Source organism: Molossus molossus, unplaced genomic scaffold, assembly GCF_014108415.1.
Source record: "Molossus molossus isolate mMolMol1 unplaced genomic scaffold, mMolMol1.p scaffold_m16_p_3, whole genome shotgun sequence".
Lineage (NCBI taxonomy): Eukaryota > Metazoa > Chordata > Mammalia > Chiroptera > Molossidae > Molossus > Molossus molossus.
Window position 1 is genome coordinate 2,056,856 of NW_023425366.1, and position 19,829 is coordinate 2,076,684.

The 19,829-nt window shown below is 43.4% G+C and overlaps 1 protein-coding gene across 2 annotated transcripts in view; it reads left to right on the forward strand.

Moving 5' to 3' along the window:
• Window positions 1-19,829, forward strand: part of DHX29 (DExH-box helicase 29) — a 41,106-nt gene that overhangs the window by 4,263 nt on the left and 17,014 nt on the right. Inside the window, exons 2-14 of one of the 2 annotated variants that reach the window (XM_036279493.1) lie at window positions 1,675-1,748; window positions 3,175-3,288; window positions 3,912-4,041; window positions 4,736-4,875; window positions 6,303-6,431; window positions 7,275-7,401; window positions 8,354-8,512; window positions 10,817-10,982; window positions 11,512-11,635; window positions 13,081-13,689; window positions 14,946-15,089; window positions 18,436-18,612; window positions 19,179-19,319. In XM_036279493.1, coding sequence (XP_036135386.1) covers window positions 1,675-1,748; window positions 3,175-3,288; window positions 3,912-4,041; window positions 4,736-4,875; window positions 6,303-6,431; window positions 7,275-7,401; window positions 8,354-8,512; window positions 10,817-10,982; window positions 11,512-11,635; window positions 13,081-13,689; window positions 14,946-15,089; window positions 18,436-18,612; window positions 19,179-19,319 — 2,234 coding nt within the window. Of the gene's footprint in view, window positions 1-1,674; window positions 1,749-3,174; window positions 3,289-3,911; window positions 4,042-4,735; window positions 4,876-6,302; window positions 6,432-7,274; window positions 7,402-8,353; window positions 8,513-10,816; window positions 10,983-11,511; window positions 11,636-13,080; window positions 13,690-14,945; window positions 15,090-18,435; window positions 18,613-19,178; window positions 19,320-19,829 lie in introns of those variants that run through there. The other variant, XM_036279495.1, reaches the window with a different exon arrangement.

The window sequence follows — 19,829 nt, forward strand, 5'->3', positions numbered from 1 at the left end:
CCTAAGGACATGCTTAGAAGAGAGGGAGAGAGAAACATCAATCGGTTGCCTTGTGTACGTGCCCCAACCAGTGATGAAACCTGCAACCCAGGCATGTGCCCTGACCAGAAACTGAACCGTCAACCCTTCGGTGCATAGGATGATGCTCAACCACCTGAGCCACTCCAGCCAGGCTCAGCTTTAATATTTGTGAGAGCCAATTATATGTGTTGCACTATTCCATGAACTTTCATTTATAAATTTGAAATCCATGAGACTTTTGCTTTGGAGATACTGCATACTAACATCCTTGCTTCCAGTCATATTTTCAATAACTTTATCTGAAACAGAAAACCAAAACGTATGGAGAATGGTCTCTAAGCAGCAAAGTAAGGAACTGTCAGAAATCTTAGGCACGTCACTCAGCAAAGAATGGGAACTATCTGTATGCCTTCGCCTGTTGACTTAGACTTGTGTTTGAAAATATGGTTGCTGATTTAAAAGTCTGAATGTCTGTTTTCCTCTCTGGTCCCTTCACTGTTTCCTAAGTGACAGATTAGAAGCTGGGGTGGAAAGCTATTAGGTTGACATTCTGAAAGGGGGCAGCTGACAGGAGAGGAGGCCATGCAGGCACCAGAGAGAAAGCAGGAGTCTCAGGGAAGAGTGAGTTCAGCCTCCGTGTAGCCTCTGCAAGCCCCGCGGTGCAGCACTGGATGTTCACGATGAGAAATGCATCATAAATGGCTTCACGTATTCCTGATTGTACTTTGTAGTGTGGTGGGAAGTATAAATACATTTTAGAAAGATTTCCATAGAAAGTTATTAAGATAGGCATTTCAAATTCTGAGATTTCCATTCACATTGATTAAAAATCTTACATGAACATGTTTTAGGAAAAATTTGAAAATGAAAGGGCCTTAGTGGTTTACTTGATTTAATTGGTGATGCCTTTGTGGCAAGATCTCATTATTGCTTCAGCTCCTCAGAGCATTGAGTAAAATGAAAACATTTTAGAGGCCCAGGTTGATAGCCAGTGAATGCACAGCAGGGTCTGATACATTCCGTCCTGAATGGGACACAGGCAGGGAAAGGCCATGTGAAGAAAGAGGCAGACAAGCCACATCTGCGGTCACCATGAGCCGGAAGAGGCCAGGAATGATTCCCGTCTGGAGCCTGCAGAGGGAGCATGGGCCCACTAACCCTTGAGTTTGGACTTCCAGCCTCCAGAACTGAGGCAGCGTTTCTGTGTGTTCAGCCACCAAGTGTGTGGTAACTTGCTGCACCACCCTAGGAAACTAACAGAGCAGATGACAGGGACTCGCACTTCCCTTCTACCTTAAGGGGCGCCCTCTCCAGAGTCATCTCTGCCAGAAATCTCGTCCTCTGAGAGGTCTTCCTGCAGCCAAGTTCCAGGCAGAAATGCATCCAGTTTTGCAAGTGGGAAAATAAAGGTAGATTTAATCTAAAAGACATATAGGCACTCACTTTATGGGAGAGTGATTAACCCAGAAAATGCTAATTGGTGAGATGTCCTGAAAACTGAGTCTTGTTGACTTCTAGATTAAGTTATTTGGTGAACTAGGGGAAAAAAGAGCTGAAATCAAACAATATTTAGCAACCTTTATAGGAAAATTAAAATAGTGTAATGGATATTAATCATTAAATTGCCTTGACTATTTATTCTCTCATATACAGGTCCAAAAATTTATAGTTTTAATTCTGCAAATGATTCTGGTGGTCCTGCAAATCTGGATAAATCTATTTTGAAAGTAAGTACCAAGGTTTTGAGTCATTTCAAGAAATGTTCCCCCTTTTTTAAAAAAGGTATATTCTTAAATATAAGGAGAAGATGGATATTTACAGTTTTTGTAAATTTAGCACACTAATTACTAATCTATACTAAATAAATCATACACATATGTTGGCTAATAAGAAATTAAACAAGGCCCTGGCCGGTTTGGCTCAGTGGTTAGAGCGTCAGTCCGTGGACCAGAGAGTCCTGGGTTCGGTTTCCGCTAAAGGCGCATACCTCGGTTGCAGTTCGTCCCTAGGCCCAGTTGGGGTTGTGTGGGTGGCAACCAGTCGATGTGTCTCTCTCACATGGATGCTTCTCTCTCTCCCTCCCTTTCTCCCTCTCACTCTTTCTGAAGATGAATGCAAAAATGTCCTCAGGTGAGGATTAAGGAAAAGAAAAAAAGACATTAAACAAAATTGGAGAAGTCCAAACTTGTAGGCATAGCATATCCTTTCTGATCTGACTTAGTGTATCATTTTAGCCTCCTCTTGACTTAAATGTTAGTTCACATTTCATTGTTCCCCCAAATCCCACATGATTTTATAACTGCAGGCTTTTGCCCTGGGCTCTCTGCCTAGAATGCCCAACTTCCCTGTCTCCGCTTGTCACATCTGTGACCGTGTTGAAGTCCTTTGTAAGTCACCAGGTTGATTTTCTTGGTGGTGTCATCAGCACTTCATTTATCTCTTTAATAATTACCATCTAGTCACAGTTTATCTTTATGTATGTTTTCTGTGCTATACTGAGTTCCTGAAGAATAGTCTTGTGCTTAATTCATGGTAAGCATTCAGTAAAGATGTAATAAAGGGAAGGATTTTTGTAGGTAGATGCTTGTATTCTTAGGTTAAAAATATGGAAGCAACAAACAATTAAATGGCTAATAGGAAAAGATAGGGATCAAACTCCTACAGCCAAAAGAATCTGTAACCTAATTACTGTTATCCCGATTTGACTTTTACTGGCTATGGCTCTTTTAGCGTGGCCTCTTTCAGGCTGCGAAGGGGCTGGTGTACATTGAGGCAGAGTACCAGGCTGCACACTGAGGGTTCTGATTCAGTACAACTGAATCAGATGGGGTTTAGGAATCCATCTTTGGAATAGAATCCAAGGGAGGTCCAAGGACAATGTCCTGAAAAACATGCCTTCAAGAGGCTGCAGAAGAGGATTCTGTTCTCGCCATACGTTTTTGCTTTTTCCACGTCCCATTTTTTCTTCAGTATATGGCAGGAATGTCATATAGTGAATGGCAGTCCGAAATATAATAATTACTATCGGATTAGCTGAAGTTTAGCCTTGGTTGGCAGGACATATAAAACTGTGATTTGCTTCAGATTATTTAGTTAGTAAATGTGATTTCATAATTTAGCTTCTAATTAATACAATCTTTTTGGTATCAACAGGTGGTGATTAATAACAAACTAGAGCAAAGAATTATTGGAGTGATCAATGAGCATAAAAAGCAAAATAATGGAGAGGGAGTGATTTCTGGAAGACTTACTGCCAAAAAATTACAGGTATTTGGCAAACATTTTCAGGTTCCTTATTTCTAGTGGAGCATTGTTAAGACAGTGTCACACATGAGATAAAGTCACTTTTAGTAAGTAGGAGAGCAGATAGTCTGAGTGGGACCTGAGTGGGACCCAGGTTCGTCCAGCTTTGGTGATGATGCTTTCGAAGGAGTGACTATGCTTTCCTTTACGTGTGACACACTCAGAGCACTGCCCATGATACTGAACAGAGACATCCTAAGTGGCCACCAGCGGGGAAACATATAATTAGATTATGGCTCATCTTCCCGATGGAATGCTGTGTAGCTGCTAAAAGTAGTGACGAGTTCTGCTAACTTGGGAAGATGCTTATGTTTTTACAAATTCATAGAAACGTGACTGGAAGGAAACTTATATCGTAGGAAATATCTTTAGTAGTGAGAATATGAGAGATTTCTCCTGGCCCTTTTAAAATTTATTTGTAGTTCTCAAATTCTCAATACAGTGAGCACATTTAATTCTTATTGAAAAAAATTTTTTTTGAAATTATAATTTTTGTCAAAGATTTGGGTTTAAAATGAATGGGAGAATAATTAGTTATGAAAGAAGAGAAAATTGCCAAGATGACTCTTTTAAATTTCTTTTTGCAGGATTTATACATGGCTTTGCAGGCGTTTTCCTTTAAGACGAAGGACATCGAAGACGCCATGACTAACACCCTCTTATATGGAGGGGATCTTCATTCGGCCCTGGACTGGCTCTGCTTGAACCTTTCAGATGGTAAACAGATTGACAGAATTCTTTCAGCTTCTGAAACCTTTTGAAGTAATTTCAGCGTGTATGATATTTGCATCACGCTTCTGACTTGTACTTAAAATTTTTTTCCCTGTGCTCTTATTCTGTTTTTATTCTTTTTGGTATATTCTCCTTAGAGGTTTAGTCTGTGCAGGAAGAAGCTATTTTTGTGTGTGTTGTTTTCAGTCGTTAATAGGCATTTAATACAACAAATTTTCCAAGTTTGCCTATCTGTAACCTATTAGGCTGAGTCTCCTGGTTTTGGTTTAGAAATTAGGGCCATCTGGCCTTGGATAAATAATATGTGATTAAGGAGAGGGTCAGGTTTCAGTCTTTGGCAAGAACCTGGAGCGCACATTGCTTGTATGATACGCAGAGGTATACCACACGCTGTAACGAGCAGCAAAGAGCAGGAACGTGCAGATCCTGTGGTGACACTAGCAGTCAGCCACATGGAGGGTGAGGTGGATGGATAGGCAGGTGGGCTAGCCACCATCTGATGAGCCTTCCCACTTCTGATCTGACAGTACACCAGGCTCATCGTGGGACTTCTGTTCTTAGGAGGTGAGGGTACAAGAAAAGCAGATGCTCTTTGTTCAGGCAGGTTTATGTGTGTGTTCACTGAATAATTGTGTTTTATTAGCGATGCCAGTTTACTTTCGTCTCAATCTCTCTTAAGATGCACTTCCTGAGGGATTCAGTCAAGAATTTGAAGAGCAGCAACCCAAAAGTAGGCCAAAGTTTCAGTCTCCTCCAGTGCCAGCCACTGTTCCATTGCAACCTAAAACCAAAAAGCAGGAAGAGGAGCCTAAGATTAAGGTAATGAAAGAATTGAACATTTAATGTTGGATAAAGTCAGCATGAAGCATATATAGCAGTTCATAAGAGGACAACTATTCCATTGCTGTAACATCTGTACTCATGTCACATAGTTTACGTCTGGTTTGCCAAACTTTCCGTCATTGTCTGTTTCGGTTATCTCTGCCTAACACCCCACTCCAAAATGTGGTAGCTTAAACCAGCAAGGCATTTTCTTCCATGATTCTGTAGTCTGAACGGGGCTCCATTGGGCCGTTCTTCTGTCCGATGAGGTGCCTCCTGGGGCTGGGGCCTCCACAGTGGTTTCTTGCTCACATGACCAGTGCGTCTGTGGGGGCCCAGCCAGGACTTGCTTGGGTTTCTTCACAATGGCGCTTCCTAATGGCATTTGCCTTTTAAGAGCAAGGATTTCAAGTTGAGAAGCCCTCACATACAAATCTTAACAAGCCCCTGCTTGTATCCCTGTTGCTAACGTCCATTCACTGAAGCAGCGGACATGGCTAATTCCCAGATCCGTGTGAGTGGTTACAGGAAGGAAGTGTGAGTACTGGAAGGTGTGGCTCATTAGGCATCACACTTGAACACTCCGCACATTGTCAACCATCTGGGAGCCTGGATGGACTAGAGGACATGCTGGTGACAGAAAGACAAACACGCATCGTCTCACTCACACGAGGAATCTGCAATGCCCAGAGGAGCAGAGAACAGAACAGTGGCTCCCAGGGCTGGGAGGAGGGAAATGGCAGTTGTTTACTGGTTGTAGTTTCAGCTGTGCAGGCGAGTAGGTTCTAGAGACGCGCTGTGCTACCTGCCTGGGAGGACAGCCCGGTGCCGTGCACTGCGAAGTACCGAAGAGGATGGCTCTCAGGCAGACGTCCTTCCCGCCCTGCCCCGCCCCCAGCCCAAACACACGCAGGAACCAAGGGATTTGGGGAGGTGACGTCCCTGATGTGTGGTGGTGACCCGGGTGTATGCATATGTCCAGACTCATCAAAATGAGTTTATATGCACATCATCTGTGCACTATAATATATAACTAGTATATAACATGTATTCTATTAATATATACATTAAACATGTGCAATTTTTATATATCAGTTATACCTCAGTAAAGCTTAAAAACAAAAGTCTGTGGAAGCACTGTCCTCATAAAACCACTGTTTTTAAGGAGTAACACTTGCTTTTTTGTTTTTAACAGACCTTTCATTTTTTTTGTCCCTTATGTAAACATATTCTTTGGATTATACGGGTGTAGGCTTTTCTGAAAGTAATGTTGAGTTCCATTCATTTGTCCTTTGAAAACATGATTTTTGAGGCTCGGTGTTTACTATTTTGAGTGAAGAAATTGTAAAAGCAGTGACACTTGATGATAGTTTTGACACTTTTTTCTAACTTTGGTTTTTCAGATATTTGTTTTTTATTTCTAGCCAAAAAAGGAAGAAAAAAATGTGGAAGTGAATATGAAAGAATGGATTTTGCGGTATGCTGAACAACAAAATGAAGAAGAAAAGAGTGAAACTTCTAAAAGTTTAGAAGAGGAGGAAAAATTTGACCCTGTGAGTAGAAAGTTGCTTCAGCAGCAGGAGGGCCGTCGGTGGAGGGTGGTGGTCTCAGCGCCATGACGTCAGAGATGGGGAGGGTGAGTGAGCGGGCGTGTGGAGGGGTCGCTCACCCTCCACCCTCCCGGTGCCATGCTGCTTCCACACCGCTGCCCAGAGCCCCACTGGTGTGCCTCCTCGTCTCCCTTCGCCCTCCCGGTACCATGCTGCTTCCACACCGCTGCCCAGAGCCCCGCTGGTGTGCCTCCTGGTCTCCCTTCGCCCTCTCGGGAGTGAGTCCAGCGGCACTGCGGTGCCCGCCCTTCCACATCCCGAGCCGGGTGCTTCTCCTCTGCTGTCCTCATTGACTCACTGAGAATGTAAACCGTGGCCAGATTCTGCTCAGCGCAGTTAAGTCCTTACGTTGTTTAACGTCCATTTTCTCCAGAGGCCACTTTTAATGTCTCTGCCTTCTGTAAGATAGAGGCCAGGGGAAGGCAGCTTTCAGATGAGCATTATTATATTGTTGCAATACAGTCCTTTAAATGTGCACATTTATGCCCTGGCCGGTTTGGTCACCCTCGGTCTTAGCTGCCCCTTTTTTCCCTAACATCTGACGGGTTTTCTCTAGAGATGCCCCACCCTTGATTTCTCCTTTTCCTCTCCAGTCGGTGTCGCAGTAAACTTCTGTGTGCCTGCAAGTCTGCACATTTGTATTATTTCTGTATGAAAAATTCATGAAGGTAGATTTGCTGGATCAAAGAGTAAGATTAAAGATCACAGGTTTTTATATAATCCGTTGACGGGAGATGACGTAATTGTGCTCTTCCTTTTATTTCCTTCTCATCTTACCCGGAACAGAATGAAAGGTACTTGCACCTGGCAGCAAGACTCCTGGATGCAAAGGAGCAAGCGGCGACCTTTAAACTGGAAAAGAACAGACAGGGGCAGAAGGAGGCTCAAGAAAAAATACGGAAATTTCAAAGAGGTAAACAAAACAGTTTTAAGTTCTTGGATGTGTAAATGTCTGTTCTTTATTGGCTTTACTAGGGTAAAGGTTATCTCTTTTAAATATGTTTTTATTTTTTATTTTTAAAAATATATTTTATTGACTTTTTAGAGAGAGAGGAAGGAAGAGAGATAGAAACATTGATGTGAGAGAGAAACATTGATCGGCTGCCTTCTGCACGCCCCCTACTGGAGATTGAGCCCGCAACCCTGGCATATGCCCTAACTGGGAATCGAACTGGGACCTCTCAGTCATGGAAGGGTACTCAACTCACTGAGCCACACTGGCCAGGCAACCTCCTTTTGATATGTCTGCTCTCCTTTAACAAGCTGTAGCCGGATTGGCAGGCATTCTCTGTAACAAGCTGGGTAGTAGTAGTTCAGGTTCCGCAGGCCGTCTGGGCTCTCACAGCCCTTCTCTCTGCTGCCACACGCAGAGCCGACGCAGAAGTACGTGAGCAAAGATCTGTGTTCCCACAGACTTCGTATGTGTGTGCCGAAACGTGGATTTCATAGTCTTCACATCTCCAAATGGTTCTTATCTTTTCATCCCATTAAAACGGAAAATCCTTCTCAGCTCAGATGCCGCCCAGGGCTGGGTATGGCCTACAGCATCATTTGTGAGCGTCTTGTACGTACTGTAAAACACCACCTCCATTCAAGGAGGGGTCAGTACGGTTCCACCAGTGCTTATTTGTAAGGAAACGTTTTCCAGGCCTTCTGTATCGGTTAGACGATTTATTTTAAAAATGTTAGTATGGGATGTGAAAGTAAATTACCTCTGACTTCCAGCACAAAGTCCTAGTCCTAGGTGGAGGTGTTAAACAACTGGCTAGGGAAAAGGATGTGTGTTTTTTTTAAACCAACTTTGCAAAGTGGAAAAGTATAAGAAACAAATACGTACAACTAAGCATCGTGATTTTTCTTGGTAGAAATGGAAACTTTGGAAGAGCATCCAGTATTCAACCCAGACATAAAGGTTTCACATCCACAGAATGAGAGGAAAAAGCCCCCTGTGGCCACAGACGGGGAATGTGCTTTGAACTTGAATTTGTTCGAAAAGTCTACAGCTGCTACTGAAGAAGAGAAAGGTAAAATGAAGGGAAAGTGTTCCAGAGTGTAATTCGTAACTAGTAAAATGTCAAGGAATTCATAATTAAGAAATTATGTTATTTTTCATTCTAGCAAACCATATAAGATGGCAGTATAGTTTGCTTCTACAAGTTGTCTTGGGAAAGTAATAATTATGATGATTTACTTGTGTAGCATTTTACAGTGTCTTGCATCAGCCCCATCCCTCTCCTGTTTATCCTCCAAACTCCTGCCAGAATTATCTGTCCATCACACAGATCTGAATGTGAGACCTACTGCAAACCTTTAGTCAGTGACAAGTGCAGTCCCTTGTCTTGTCACTGAATACTTGTCATGCCTCTTGCCACAGCCTACTTCCACGTCACGCTCCAGCTACGTTCTGCAGCCACATCCTTAAGAACACCTGTTGTTGCCCTGGCCAGTTTGGCTCAGCGGTTAGAGCATCGGCCTGTGGTCCAGAGAGACCCGGGTTCGGTTCCCGCTAAGGGCACGTACCTCGGTTGCAGTTTGTCCCCGGCCCTGGTTGGTCATGTGGGTAGCAGCCACTCCATGTGTCCCTTTCACATCGATGTTTCTCTCTCTCTTTCTCTTCCTCTCTCCCTCCCACTCTATCTGAACAAAAAATGGAAAAATGTCCTCAGGTGAGGATAAAAAAATTAATTAAAAAAATGTTTAAAAAAAAAAGAACACCTGTTGTTGCCTGGCTTCGTGGCTTTGCTCCTCCTGGTAGCCCCTGCTTCGCCAGCCTTTCCCTTGCTTCACAGCTCAATTCCACCAGTGCCTCTCTGTCAGCCTTTCCTATTCTGGCCATGCCATCAGCATGGACAGTTGTGTGCTACTTTGTGCCAAGTAAATTACTGAGCTAGCTAGTGTGGTATTCATCAGTCTGTGATATAGTCAGTCATGTCCCATGAAATTCTTAGTTCTTTTAAGTATAGACCCTTTCCACAAATATTTGAGTCCTTATTTTGGACAGTTATTTAACAAAATAACCCAGTACCCGCCCTCAGCTGTACAGTCTGAAGGAAGGGAAGCTTTAAACATAGGCAAATAGATTATTACAGATAGAGGTGTGTGCTATCAAGAAAGAAAGCCCTCCCTGGCCGTTTGGCTCAGTGGTTGGAGCATCGGCCTGCGGACCAGAGAGTCCTGGGTTCGGTTTCCGCTAGGGGCACGTACAGAAAGAAAGAAAGAAGGAAAGGGGAAGGGAAAGAAAGGGACCTGCTGATGAGTTGGAGACTGCTTAGGAGGTCTTAGGTGGAAGAGAGCTCAGCACAGCCTGTTCCACAAAACACTGCCTGGGACGTCCTGTGTCTGCCCTTTCCAGTGTGGCGCTACTGGCCAGACGTGAGGACGGAGCATTTGAAATGTGACTGGCACAACCGAGAAACAAGTGAACTTTTAGTTTTAATTAATTTAAACTTAGCCACATGTGTTGGGCCAGGCGGGCTTAGAGTGTTGAGGAATTGACGGACAGCACAGTGAGCTGCTGCAGGCAGACCATGGAGGGCTTTGGGGAAGCTATTTTATACAGAACAGGAAGCCACTGAAGGTGTTGGCGGCAGCTGCTAAGTAGAGAAATGACATCTGATTTGCATCTTTTCTTTTTTTTTTTTTTAGCCTCACCTGAGGACATATTTTCGTTTTTTGTTCAGATAGAGTGGGAAGGAGAGAGAGGAAGAGAGAGAGAAACGTGAAAGGGACACATCAAGTGGTCGCCACCCGCATGACCCAACCAGGGCCGGGGACAAACTGCAACCGAGGTACATGCCCTTAGCGGGAACCGAACCCGGGTCTCTCTGGACCGCAGGCTGACGCTCTAACCACTGAGCAAAACCGGCCAGGGCTGATTTGCATCTTTTCAAAGGTGGCCCTTCCTGTGTGGCAGCACACCAAACATTGGAATTCAGAATACCCTAAATAATCCATCACATGGAGAATATGAGGTATTTTATGAGGATACATAAGTTACTCAAGGTAGTTTTTTATAAAGGTCCAGATTTCCATTTTTCTCTCCCTCAAGAGTGTTTCTATATAGCTTTTCCATCTGTCCTGTCTTCACCTACTTCTAAAAGTCTGTTCACAAAAGTGAGAGGACTTGGATCACGCAGGACATTGTGTGCAGGGTGGAGCAGAAGTAGGTTTACCATCGTGAGTACGTGAAACAAAGAGTTAATAAAGCTTTTGTAATAATCATACCCTTCATGTCTTTTTCCATAGGGACAACTGGAAGCCTACTTTTGCCCTGCTCTGTGTTACTGCATGACCATTTTTAAAAAAACAATCTTTGTCTATCATTTTAGAGAAAAAAAAAGAAACTCGTGATGTAAGAAATTTTGACTATACTGCTCGAAGCTGGACTGGAAAATCTCCCAAACAATTTCTGATCGATTGGGTCAGGAAGAACCTTCCCAAGAGTCCGAACCCTTCCTTTGAAAAAGTTCCAGTAGGTAGATACTGGAAATGTAGGTATGTCTTTTGTTTGTTTCTTCCTTTGTTTTGGGGGAGTTTTTTTGGTTTACTGAATGAACTCTTAGAAAAATCAAAGATGAAAATCTTGTTTGTTTCTTAGGAGTTAAGTGTAGATTTAGGAAGCCGTCTACTCCCACATCTCAGGTGGGCAGTGCTTATAAATTATCAGTACACGTCTTCCGTGGGAATACTTAATGTAAATCATTAGTGTGAACTTAAGTTCAGAGTTTGTGGAATTCTGACTATTTTTCCTTCATCAGTTTTATTTAAAATTCCTTTTGGCCTGGCCTGTGTGGCTTAGTGGATTGAGTGTCGCCCCATGGACTGGGAGGTCCTGGTTCAATTCCTGGTCAGGGCATATGCTCGGTTTGTGGGCTCGATCCCCAGTAGGGATATGCAGGAGGCAGTCGATCAAAGTTTCTCTCACGTCGATATTTCTATCTCCCTCTCCCTTCCTCTCTCTCTAAAAAATCAATAAAAACTCATTAAAAAATAAAAGTAAACAATTTTTTTTGCTTCTCTGCAGGGTAAGGGTGATCAAGTCTGATGACGATGTACTAGTGGTATGCCCTGCCATCTTGACAGAGGACGGCATGCAGGCTCAGCACCTGGGGGCTACGCTGGCTCTCTACCGTCTGGTGAAAGGGCAGGTGAGAGTCAGAGCTGTGCTGCCTGTCTGCACAGAGCCTGTCTGCGTGCGGGTGCCAGCGCCTGTTGGACTGTGACCCTCTGGCCGGTTTTCTCTCTACCAATTGCTTATTCTGAGTGCTCCTCATTTCTGCTTATTTGTAATCTTGACTTCCTCTCACCCCTAAATGTCGCTTGGTCTTTCTCTCCTTCTGCCAGAGACTCTGAGATGTTTAATTGGTTCAGATTTTCAGGCCATGCCAGTTTACAGATTAAAATCATTGTGCTGGGGGCGTGAATTGAGAATTTTTAAACAGTTATTTTTAGTGTTCTATTGTCTCTTTTTTCCTTGTTTTTAATTTTTATCCTCACCTGAGGACATTTTTCAATATTTTGTTCAGAAAGAGTGGAAGGGAGAGAGAGAGAGAGAAACATCGACGTGAAAGAAACACATCGAGTGGCTGCCACCCGCACCACCCAACCAGGGCCCGGGACAAACTGCAACCGAGGTACGTGCCCTTATGGAACCGAACCCGGGTCTCTCCGGACCACAGGCCAACGCTCTAACCGCTGAGCCAAACTGGCCAGGGCTATTGTCTCTTAATTTTAAAATATTTGTAGGTATTGGTTCCAGTTTCAGCTTTAAGTTGTATTAACTGTAAGCTACCAGTTTAAGGAAAAGTCTTTCACAGTGGCACTGGGGGGAGCACTTACAAGAGAACACTGTGCTGCTCTTTGGAGAGGATTGTCCACGCTTCCTTTTTACAATGAGTATCTATATCTTCTTCACGGGAACTAGAGCCACTGAAAATTGCAGACACTGAATAAGTGGAACTCCACATTTTCGACAGTCAGTTAAAGTTCTTAATATCTCTGTTTCCCTTATTTTACAAAGTAAGGCATCACAAACTAAGCATAATTGATAAAAACGGACATCAACGCTGTAGAGATGATTGTGGGCTCTCTCATGGCACGGAATCAGGGTCACGCAGACTTCATCCGCCCACATGGCGCCCCTCAGACCCCGTGCTCGATAGAGCACAGCAGCTGCGTGTCACAGGGCTGTCTCAGACGTGCTGTGCCACCTGCACGCTCCTGTGGCTGCACTGTGGGGACGAAAGGGCACGTCTGCTCAAGCACTTCATGTTTTGTAGGAGTAGGCACTAAACACGTGTTAACCAAAACTTAGCCTTAGAGTATGCCAGAACACAGGCAGTCATTACCCCATTTTACAGTTGGAGAAACTGAGACCCAGAGAGATTGTCATTTGCCCAAGGTCACATTGCTGGTCACTTAGAAGCCTGGCTAGGAAATGCGGTCGATCAGTGTGCACCCTGTGCACGTGACCTTTCACTGAAGTGGTCACGACTGACAGGCCAGCAGCAGGAGGGAGAGCCGTCCTGAGTCCTGACTGCGGGGTGGGCACCCAGTTAGTGCAGGTAACATGCTGCGTCTTCCTCCCTTACAGTCAGTTCACCAGCTGCTGCCTCCGACGTACCGAGATGTTTGGCTGGAGTGGAGTGATGCCGAAAAGAAAAAGGAAGAATTAAATAAAATGGAGACCAATAAACCGCGGGATCTTTTTATTGCCAAGCTTCTGAATAAAGTGAAACTGCAGCTTCAACAGCAGCAGCAGCATTCTGGGAATAAGAGGGAAAACTGTGAAGATCCTGAGGAATCCTGGGAAAACTTAGTTTCTGATGAGGATTTTCCTGCACTGTCCTTGGAGTCAGAAAAGGCAGAAGATTTGGAACCTGTTAGAAACCTCTTTAGAAAGTCACAAAGCACACCTAAGTACCAGAGACTTCTAAAGGAAAGACAACAGTTACCTGTGTTCAAACACAGGGACTCGATTGTTGAAACTCTTAAGAGGCACCGGGTCGTGGTTGTGGCAGGTGAAACAGGGAGTGGTAAGAGTACTCAGGTACCACATTTTCTCCTGGAGGATCTGCTTCTAAATGAGTCGGGGACAAGTAAATGCAACATCGTCTGCACCCAGCCCCGGAGAATCTCGGCTGTGAGCTTAGCCACAAGAGTGTGTGATGAACTGGGCTGTGAAAATGGACCTGGAGGAAGGGTAAGATGTCCACCGCCACCTCGGTGAATGGTGCCGTTGCCCACCTGTGCTCTGGGACCCACGTGGAACCCGCACCAGATGGCAACCTGACTGGTGCTGGTCACCCACTGGCACATTGCTCACTGCACATCTCAGGCGCTCGCCACGCTGTTCGATGGGTGTGCTGCTGTGCCCCTCTCCTCCCTGTGAGCAGAGTTCAGAGTAGTTCTGTCATTAAAATGCCTGTATTCAGATATTTACACACTACATTGAGCGTTCAAAGATTACAGACAAATACACTTTGACTCTGATACCACGTATTTCAGGTTTTTGCAAGTCTTTTCTATAGAATGTATTTCTGAGTGGTTTTCATTCATTCTTTTCATTGAGCAGAAGGGGAAAACAATGTAGAAGAAAATTCTAGACTATTTACAAACCCTATATTTAAAACAAAATAGAAAAAGGACTTCAGTATCTCTAGTGCATTTTGCCATAAAACTGGCCTAACCTTAACGAGAGTGACTGCTATAGGAACGCATGAGACTGGTTAGAACCAAATATGAATTCCAAGTTCATAGAGCTCAGCTTAGTTATACTCTGAAGTGTTCTTTCCAGAGATGGCACTTAATATTTTTGTCTCTATCGTTAAGATAGGTATCTCTTCATTAAAAAAAAATGTTCATGTAGCAAATTGTTTGGGTTTCTCTCATGGAATGTAAAAGGAAAAAAGATAACTTATATTAAGAACTTATATTAAGGGAATGACAGAGGTATACAAATGAAAGTGAGGTGTCCAAGGGAGCGAGAGAGAGAATGTGATGGGAATGGACATGACTTCAGGACGTCCATCCGTCAGCACTGGCAGGAGGCAGCTGCTCTGCTGGTGGTGGCTTTTATGAACTCTTGACAGAAGAGCAGACTGAACTGCAGGGTCTGCTGAGGCTTCTGTCCTGAGTGCCGCAACATTGTCTCCCAGATAATTGAGTAGGAAGTGACCTAAACACCTAGTAATGTGTTCATAATCCTGCTAGGGTACGCAAAGCAGAACAGCTTTTTGTCTCAACACTTTGGAAAGAACAAAGGGTTTTCTTGTTTATAATGAACAAAAATGTTACCGTTGTCTGTGGCTGAAGACCAGTTTTGATAATCAATTGCATAAGTTGGTTTACTTCCAGCACTCCATCTAGTAACAGGCAGCCTGTGTCTCACTTCCTAATGCTCGTCTCCCAGGCAGGTCACGAGTGAGAATCTAACCTCACCTTGTGTACTCCCTTCAGAATTCTTTGTGTGGATATCAGATCCGGATGGAATCTCGGGCTAGCGAATCTACCAGGTTACTCTACTGTACAACAGGAGTCTTACTAAGGAAACTTCAAGAAGATGGTCTCCTAACTAATGTGTCTCATGTTATTGTAGATGAGGTGAGTAGATTCTGTAGTCATATTCACAAATTCTAACATTTTTGTAGTAAAAAGATGCTACTTGTAACTAATACTAGCCAACATTTTCTTTGTGCTTATAAATGCTGGACACTTTACATATAATTATTTAATTTTCTCTAACAAATGTCTCGTGTTGATTTATTTAGTAAATACTGTATAAACATCTGCTACATGCTATATGCTGTTCTAAGGACTTTTATATATAAACATGTGTGTGTAAATTAATTTAGTCCCCCAGCAATCCTGCGTAGATAGATATTCTTCTCTCTGTTTTGCCGTTCAGGAATGAGACAGGTTCGATAGCTGTGCCAGTTCACATAGCCAGTGAGTTCTGCAGCCGGGGGTTCAAGTCCAGGCAATGGGCTGAGTCTGTGCTCGTACCGTCGGCTGCCTCTCCACTACATTCGGTTGTTAGAGGATTTTCTGATTCTCACAGAAAACTTCATCAGTATGTCATTTTCTCTGTAGACATACTGGTACTTGAATCTAATTTGAATGCACACTTAAATTGAACTCTGCCAGAAGTTTCATGTTAGAATTATTCTAAATGGCATACTAGTCTAGTATATGTAAACTAATTTGCTTTGTACATATTTTTTTCAAGAAGAAATAAGATAGCATTTCTAGTAGTCAAAAACATTTTAAAATTTTCCCTGATGAAAAGTTTTTATGAATGTATGTTAATTTACTAAATTCAGGCAGTAGTGAAAGTTTAGTCATTCACTGATTTTTAATTAATAGACTATGTATAGATTATTGGGTTATTTTCCTCCTTTTGATTAAAAAAGTACTAGAAGTACAGACAAATACAAAAATGAAAAATAAAAATTATAATCTCATGACCCAGAAAAAAATCAATGTTTAATTTGTATATTTATATATGTGTATATTTAGTATGCATATGTATATAATTCATGTCATTAATCTACAAAAACAATACTTTTTTTTATCCTCACCCGAGAACATTTTTTGTTCAGGTAGAGTGGGAGGTGGAGAGAGAGAGAGAGAGAGAGAGAAACATCGACGTGAAAGGGACACATCGAGTGGCTGCCACCCACACGACCAACCAGGGCTGGGGACAAACCGCAACTGAGGTACGCGCCCTTAGCAGGAACCGAACCCAAGTCTCTCTGGACCGCAGGCTGATGCTCTAACCGCTGAGCAAAACTGGCCAGGGCCAAAAACATTACTTTTTAGTAGCTTTATGTTACATAATTTTGATGTTCTATATTTACTAAACCATTTTCCTATTGTTGGACAAGTTTAATATTATTATTATTTTATTTTAGAAAGAGGAAGGGAGAGTGAGAAAGAAACATCCATCAGTTGCCTCTTGCACACGCCCTGACCAGGTATTGAACCCATCACCTTTTGGTGTACAGGACAGTTCTCCAACTAACAGAGCCACGCGGCCAGGGAAGACATGTTTAGATTAAGATGTTTAAAATCTAATATTTTGGTAATAGATAAGTGATAGGAATTCATTTTTATTTAGGAGTCTTGATTCTTTAATAGGGGAAGAAATTGTGCTATCATCACTAAGATGTCAAAGGGAAAGAGGATATAGGCCGAACCCTTGGTTGCTGCCCTGGCTAGCAGCAGAGGCTGGGGTGTCACAGCCATAGCTCTGCATGGTGGAGACCTAGATTTGTCAGTATCCTCAAGGAATAACATAAGTCAAAATGCTAATTTATTTATAATAAGAAAATTGGGTAAGTTGAAGTATTTCTAAGAGCTAGTCAGTTTTCTTGAAGCTCCAATTTATCAGAAAATTGCTTGGTAAATATGTATCAGGGTGAACCCTAATGTAAAGGCAAGCCAGACCAAGTAATTCAGGAGACTGTTTCTGATGGTGTCGTATCAGCAGTCTGGAGACATAGTTTACTGACCTGTGATGCCGTCCATCTGGTGAACAATCCCGGGAAATAAGAAGAGGGCCCACTGCACTCACTGTCATGATCAGTAGAAGGGTGACGCAGTGTTGTGCCAGAGCTCATATCCCGTGGAGCCTTATTCACGAAAACGCTCAGGATAATACTCTGGCTTTATCGTTAGGAGTAGCTTGCACTTGGTTTTAGTTTATGGTCAGTGTGCGGCTTAAGTAGCTTTTCCTGCTGGCTTCTGGTGTATTTGTGCCCATATTTTTTGCCCATTTCTCCCAAGTGTACTTAATAGAGTATAGAGTTTTATTGGCTCTATTTTATGTTCTTTCCTTATTTTTCCTTTTGTTTAAAAAAAAAATCAGTATATGTATAAATTACCATCTATTTGATGAGATTCCCCAGATTTGTTTTATCCATCAGGAGGTCTCTTTGTTGATCTTCAGACATAGATATCCTGGTCAAGCTACCAAAGTGAACACATTCAAGATTATTCCTTTTTCTTTCTCCCACATCCCCTGAATCAAAACTCCTAGACCGCCCTGGCCGGTTTGGCTCAGCAGTTAGAGCATCAGCCTGCGGTCCAGAGAGACCCGGGTTCAGTTCATGCTAAGAGCATGTACTTCGGTTGCAGTTTGTCCCCAGCCCTGGTTGGGTCGTGCAGGTGGCAGCCACTCGATGTGTCCCTTTCACGTCGATATTTCTCTCTTCCTCTCTCTCCTTCCCACTCTGTCTGAATAAAAAATGGAAAAATGTTCTCGGGTGAGGATAAAACAAATTTTTTTTTTTAAACTCCTAGACCTGTTGACTCTCCTTTCCTCAAATTCACTCACTTTTCTCCATATTCACTAGGATTGCCCTGATATAGGTCACCATTGTCTCTCTACTTACTGTAAAAGCCTCTAATGTCTTGCATTCTGCTGTACTCTCCTCCACTATGGTCACATTGTAACCAGAGGTATCTTTTTAAAAACAAAATTCAGACCACATGATTCCCCTGCTATAAAATGTTTCATCACTACCCTGACTCTGGATGGGGTCTCAACTGCTTCACCTGGTGTACAAGGCCTTACCTGGGCAGGCAGTACAGTTTTCTGTTAGTGGCAGAACTCTAGGAGTCTCCTGGCTTCTAAGTGAAATTTGGGAGATGCCTGGTCTTACCAGTGTAACGCTTGCAGCAGCCGCTAAGGGGGAGCTCTACAGCTTGGCTGACGTTCATTCTGTGCTGGGTTTGCTCTTTCGTTTTAGAGGGGACTTCGTGTCCAGTTCTGAAGACCTGCCTTACTTGAAACACACAGCTTCTCCCTCCCTCACATGTACTATGTTTAAATATTGATGAACTTTTCTATGTGAGTTCATCATATTTTTAATTTGATCAATCTGATTATTTTAGCCTCTCCCGAGGCCTTATAAATGGTTTGTTTTCTTACTCCCTTTTACGCTAGGTTCATGAAAGAAGTGTCCAGTCTGACTTCCTACTGGTTATCTTGAAGGAGATCTTACAGAAACGGTCCGACCTGCACTTGATCCTCATGAGCGCCACTGTGGACAGTGAGAAGTTCTCCTCGTACTTCACCCACTGCCCTGTTCTCAGAATCTCAGGAAGGAGTTACCCTGTGGAGGTGTGTTTTCTGTGTCATCCATGTGCAAACAGAAGCTACCTTCCCACCAGGGTGCTTCCCGGCAGGTGGGCCTTGCAGGCTGAGGCAGAAGTGTTTCCAGGGTGGTGGTCGGGAGGGGACTGTAGGGGGCCTTGGGAATCAGAGGGCAGCTGCGGCCTTGACTCGGGTGGATCGGCTGAGGACAGCCGAGAAGTGCAGAACACAAGGCACACCTCCCTATCCCCGCCGCTAGGGCAGAGTGAGGTGGCTGCATGGCAGGAAGGGTCCCTCTCACCCGCCACTCAGACAGGCGTGGCTTTGACGCTTCCTGTCTGTCTGTTCCGGCCTCATCAGTTTTCACATGTGAGAAGTACACACCAAACCGTAACGGGACCTGAGACTTCTAGAGACAGACTCATCAATATCAGCGAAGTTCTTTAGTCCCAAATAAGCAGAAAAAGCTTTTTCCATAATATTCTAAATTAGCATTTGGTGGCATCCAGAAGGTGACAGCCCCCTTGTTCTCTTTAAATGGTATTTACTGAAATGAATGTGAGTTCACCATTTAGGTGCCTCGATCTATGCAGGTTTTCCATCTTGAAGATATAATTGAAGAAACGGGCTTTGTACTGGAGAAGGACTCAGAATATTGTCAGAAATTTCTGGAGGAGGAAGAAGAAATAACCATTAATGTTACAGGCAAAGCAGGGGGAATAAAAAAGTATCAGGTAAAAAATCTTATTGTTTTTAATTGTCGCCTGAGGATATATTTATTGATTTGAGAGAGAGAGAGAAACATAAACATTGATCGGTTGCCTCTCATATATGCCGCAACCAGGGACCAAAGCTGCAACCTAACCGGGAATCGAACCCACATCCTTTTGGTGTATGGGACAATGCTCCAACTGACTGAGCCACCTGGCCAGGGCAAAAGAAAACATTTTGAAAGATATCTGATTATGCTACCCAAATATAACCTGAAGAGTTTTAAAACCATGCTGGTACAGTGGATTCCAGTATAATTTGGTAGAAGAGGAACAGATGTGATTAGGAGCCAATTTGAAAGGTTATTTCTTTTTTTTTTTTTTATCCTCACCTGAGGACATTTTTCCATTTTTTGTTCAGGTAGAGTGGGAGGGAGAGAGAGGAACAGAGAGAGAGAGAGAAACATCGATGTGAAAGGAAGACATCGAGTGGCTGCCACCCGCACAACCTACCTGGGCCGGGGACAAACTGCA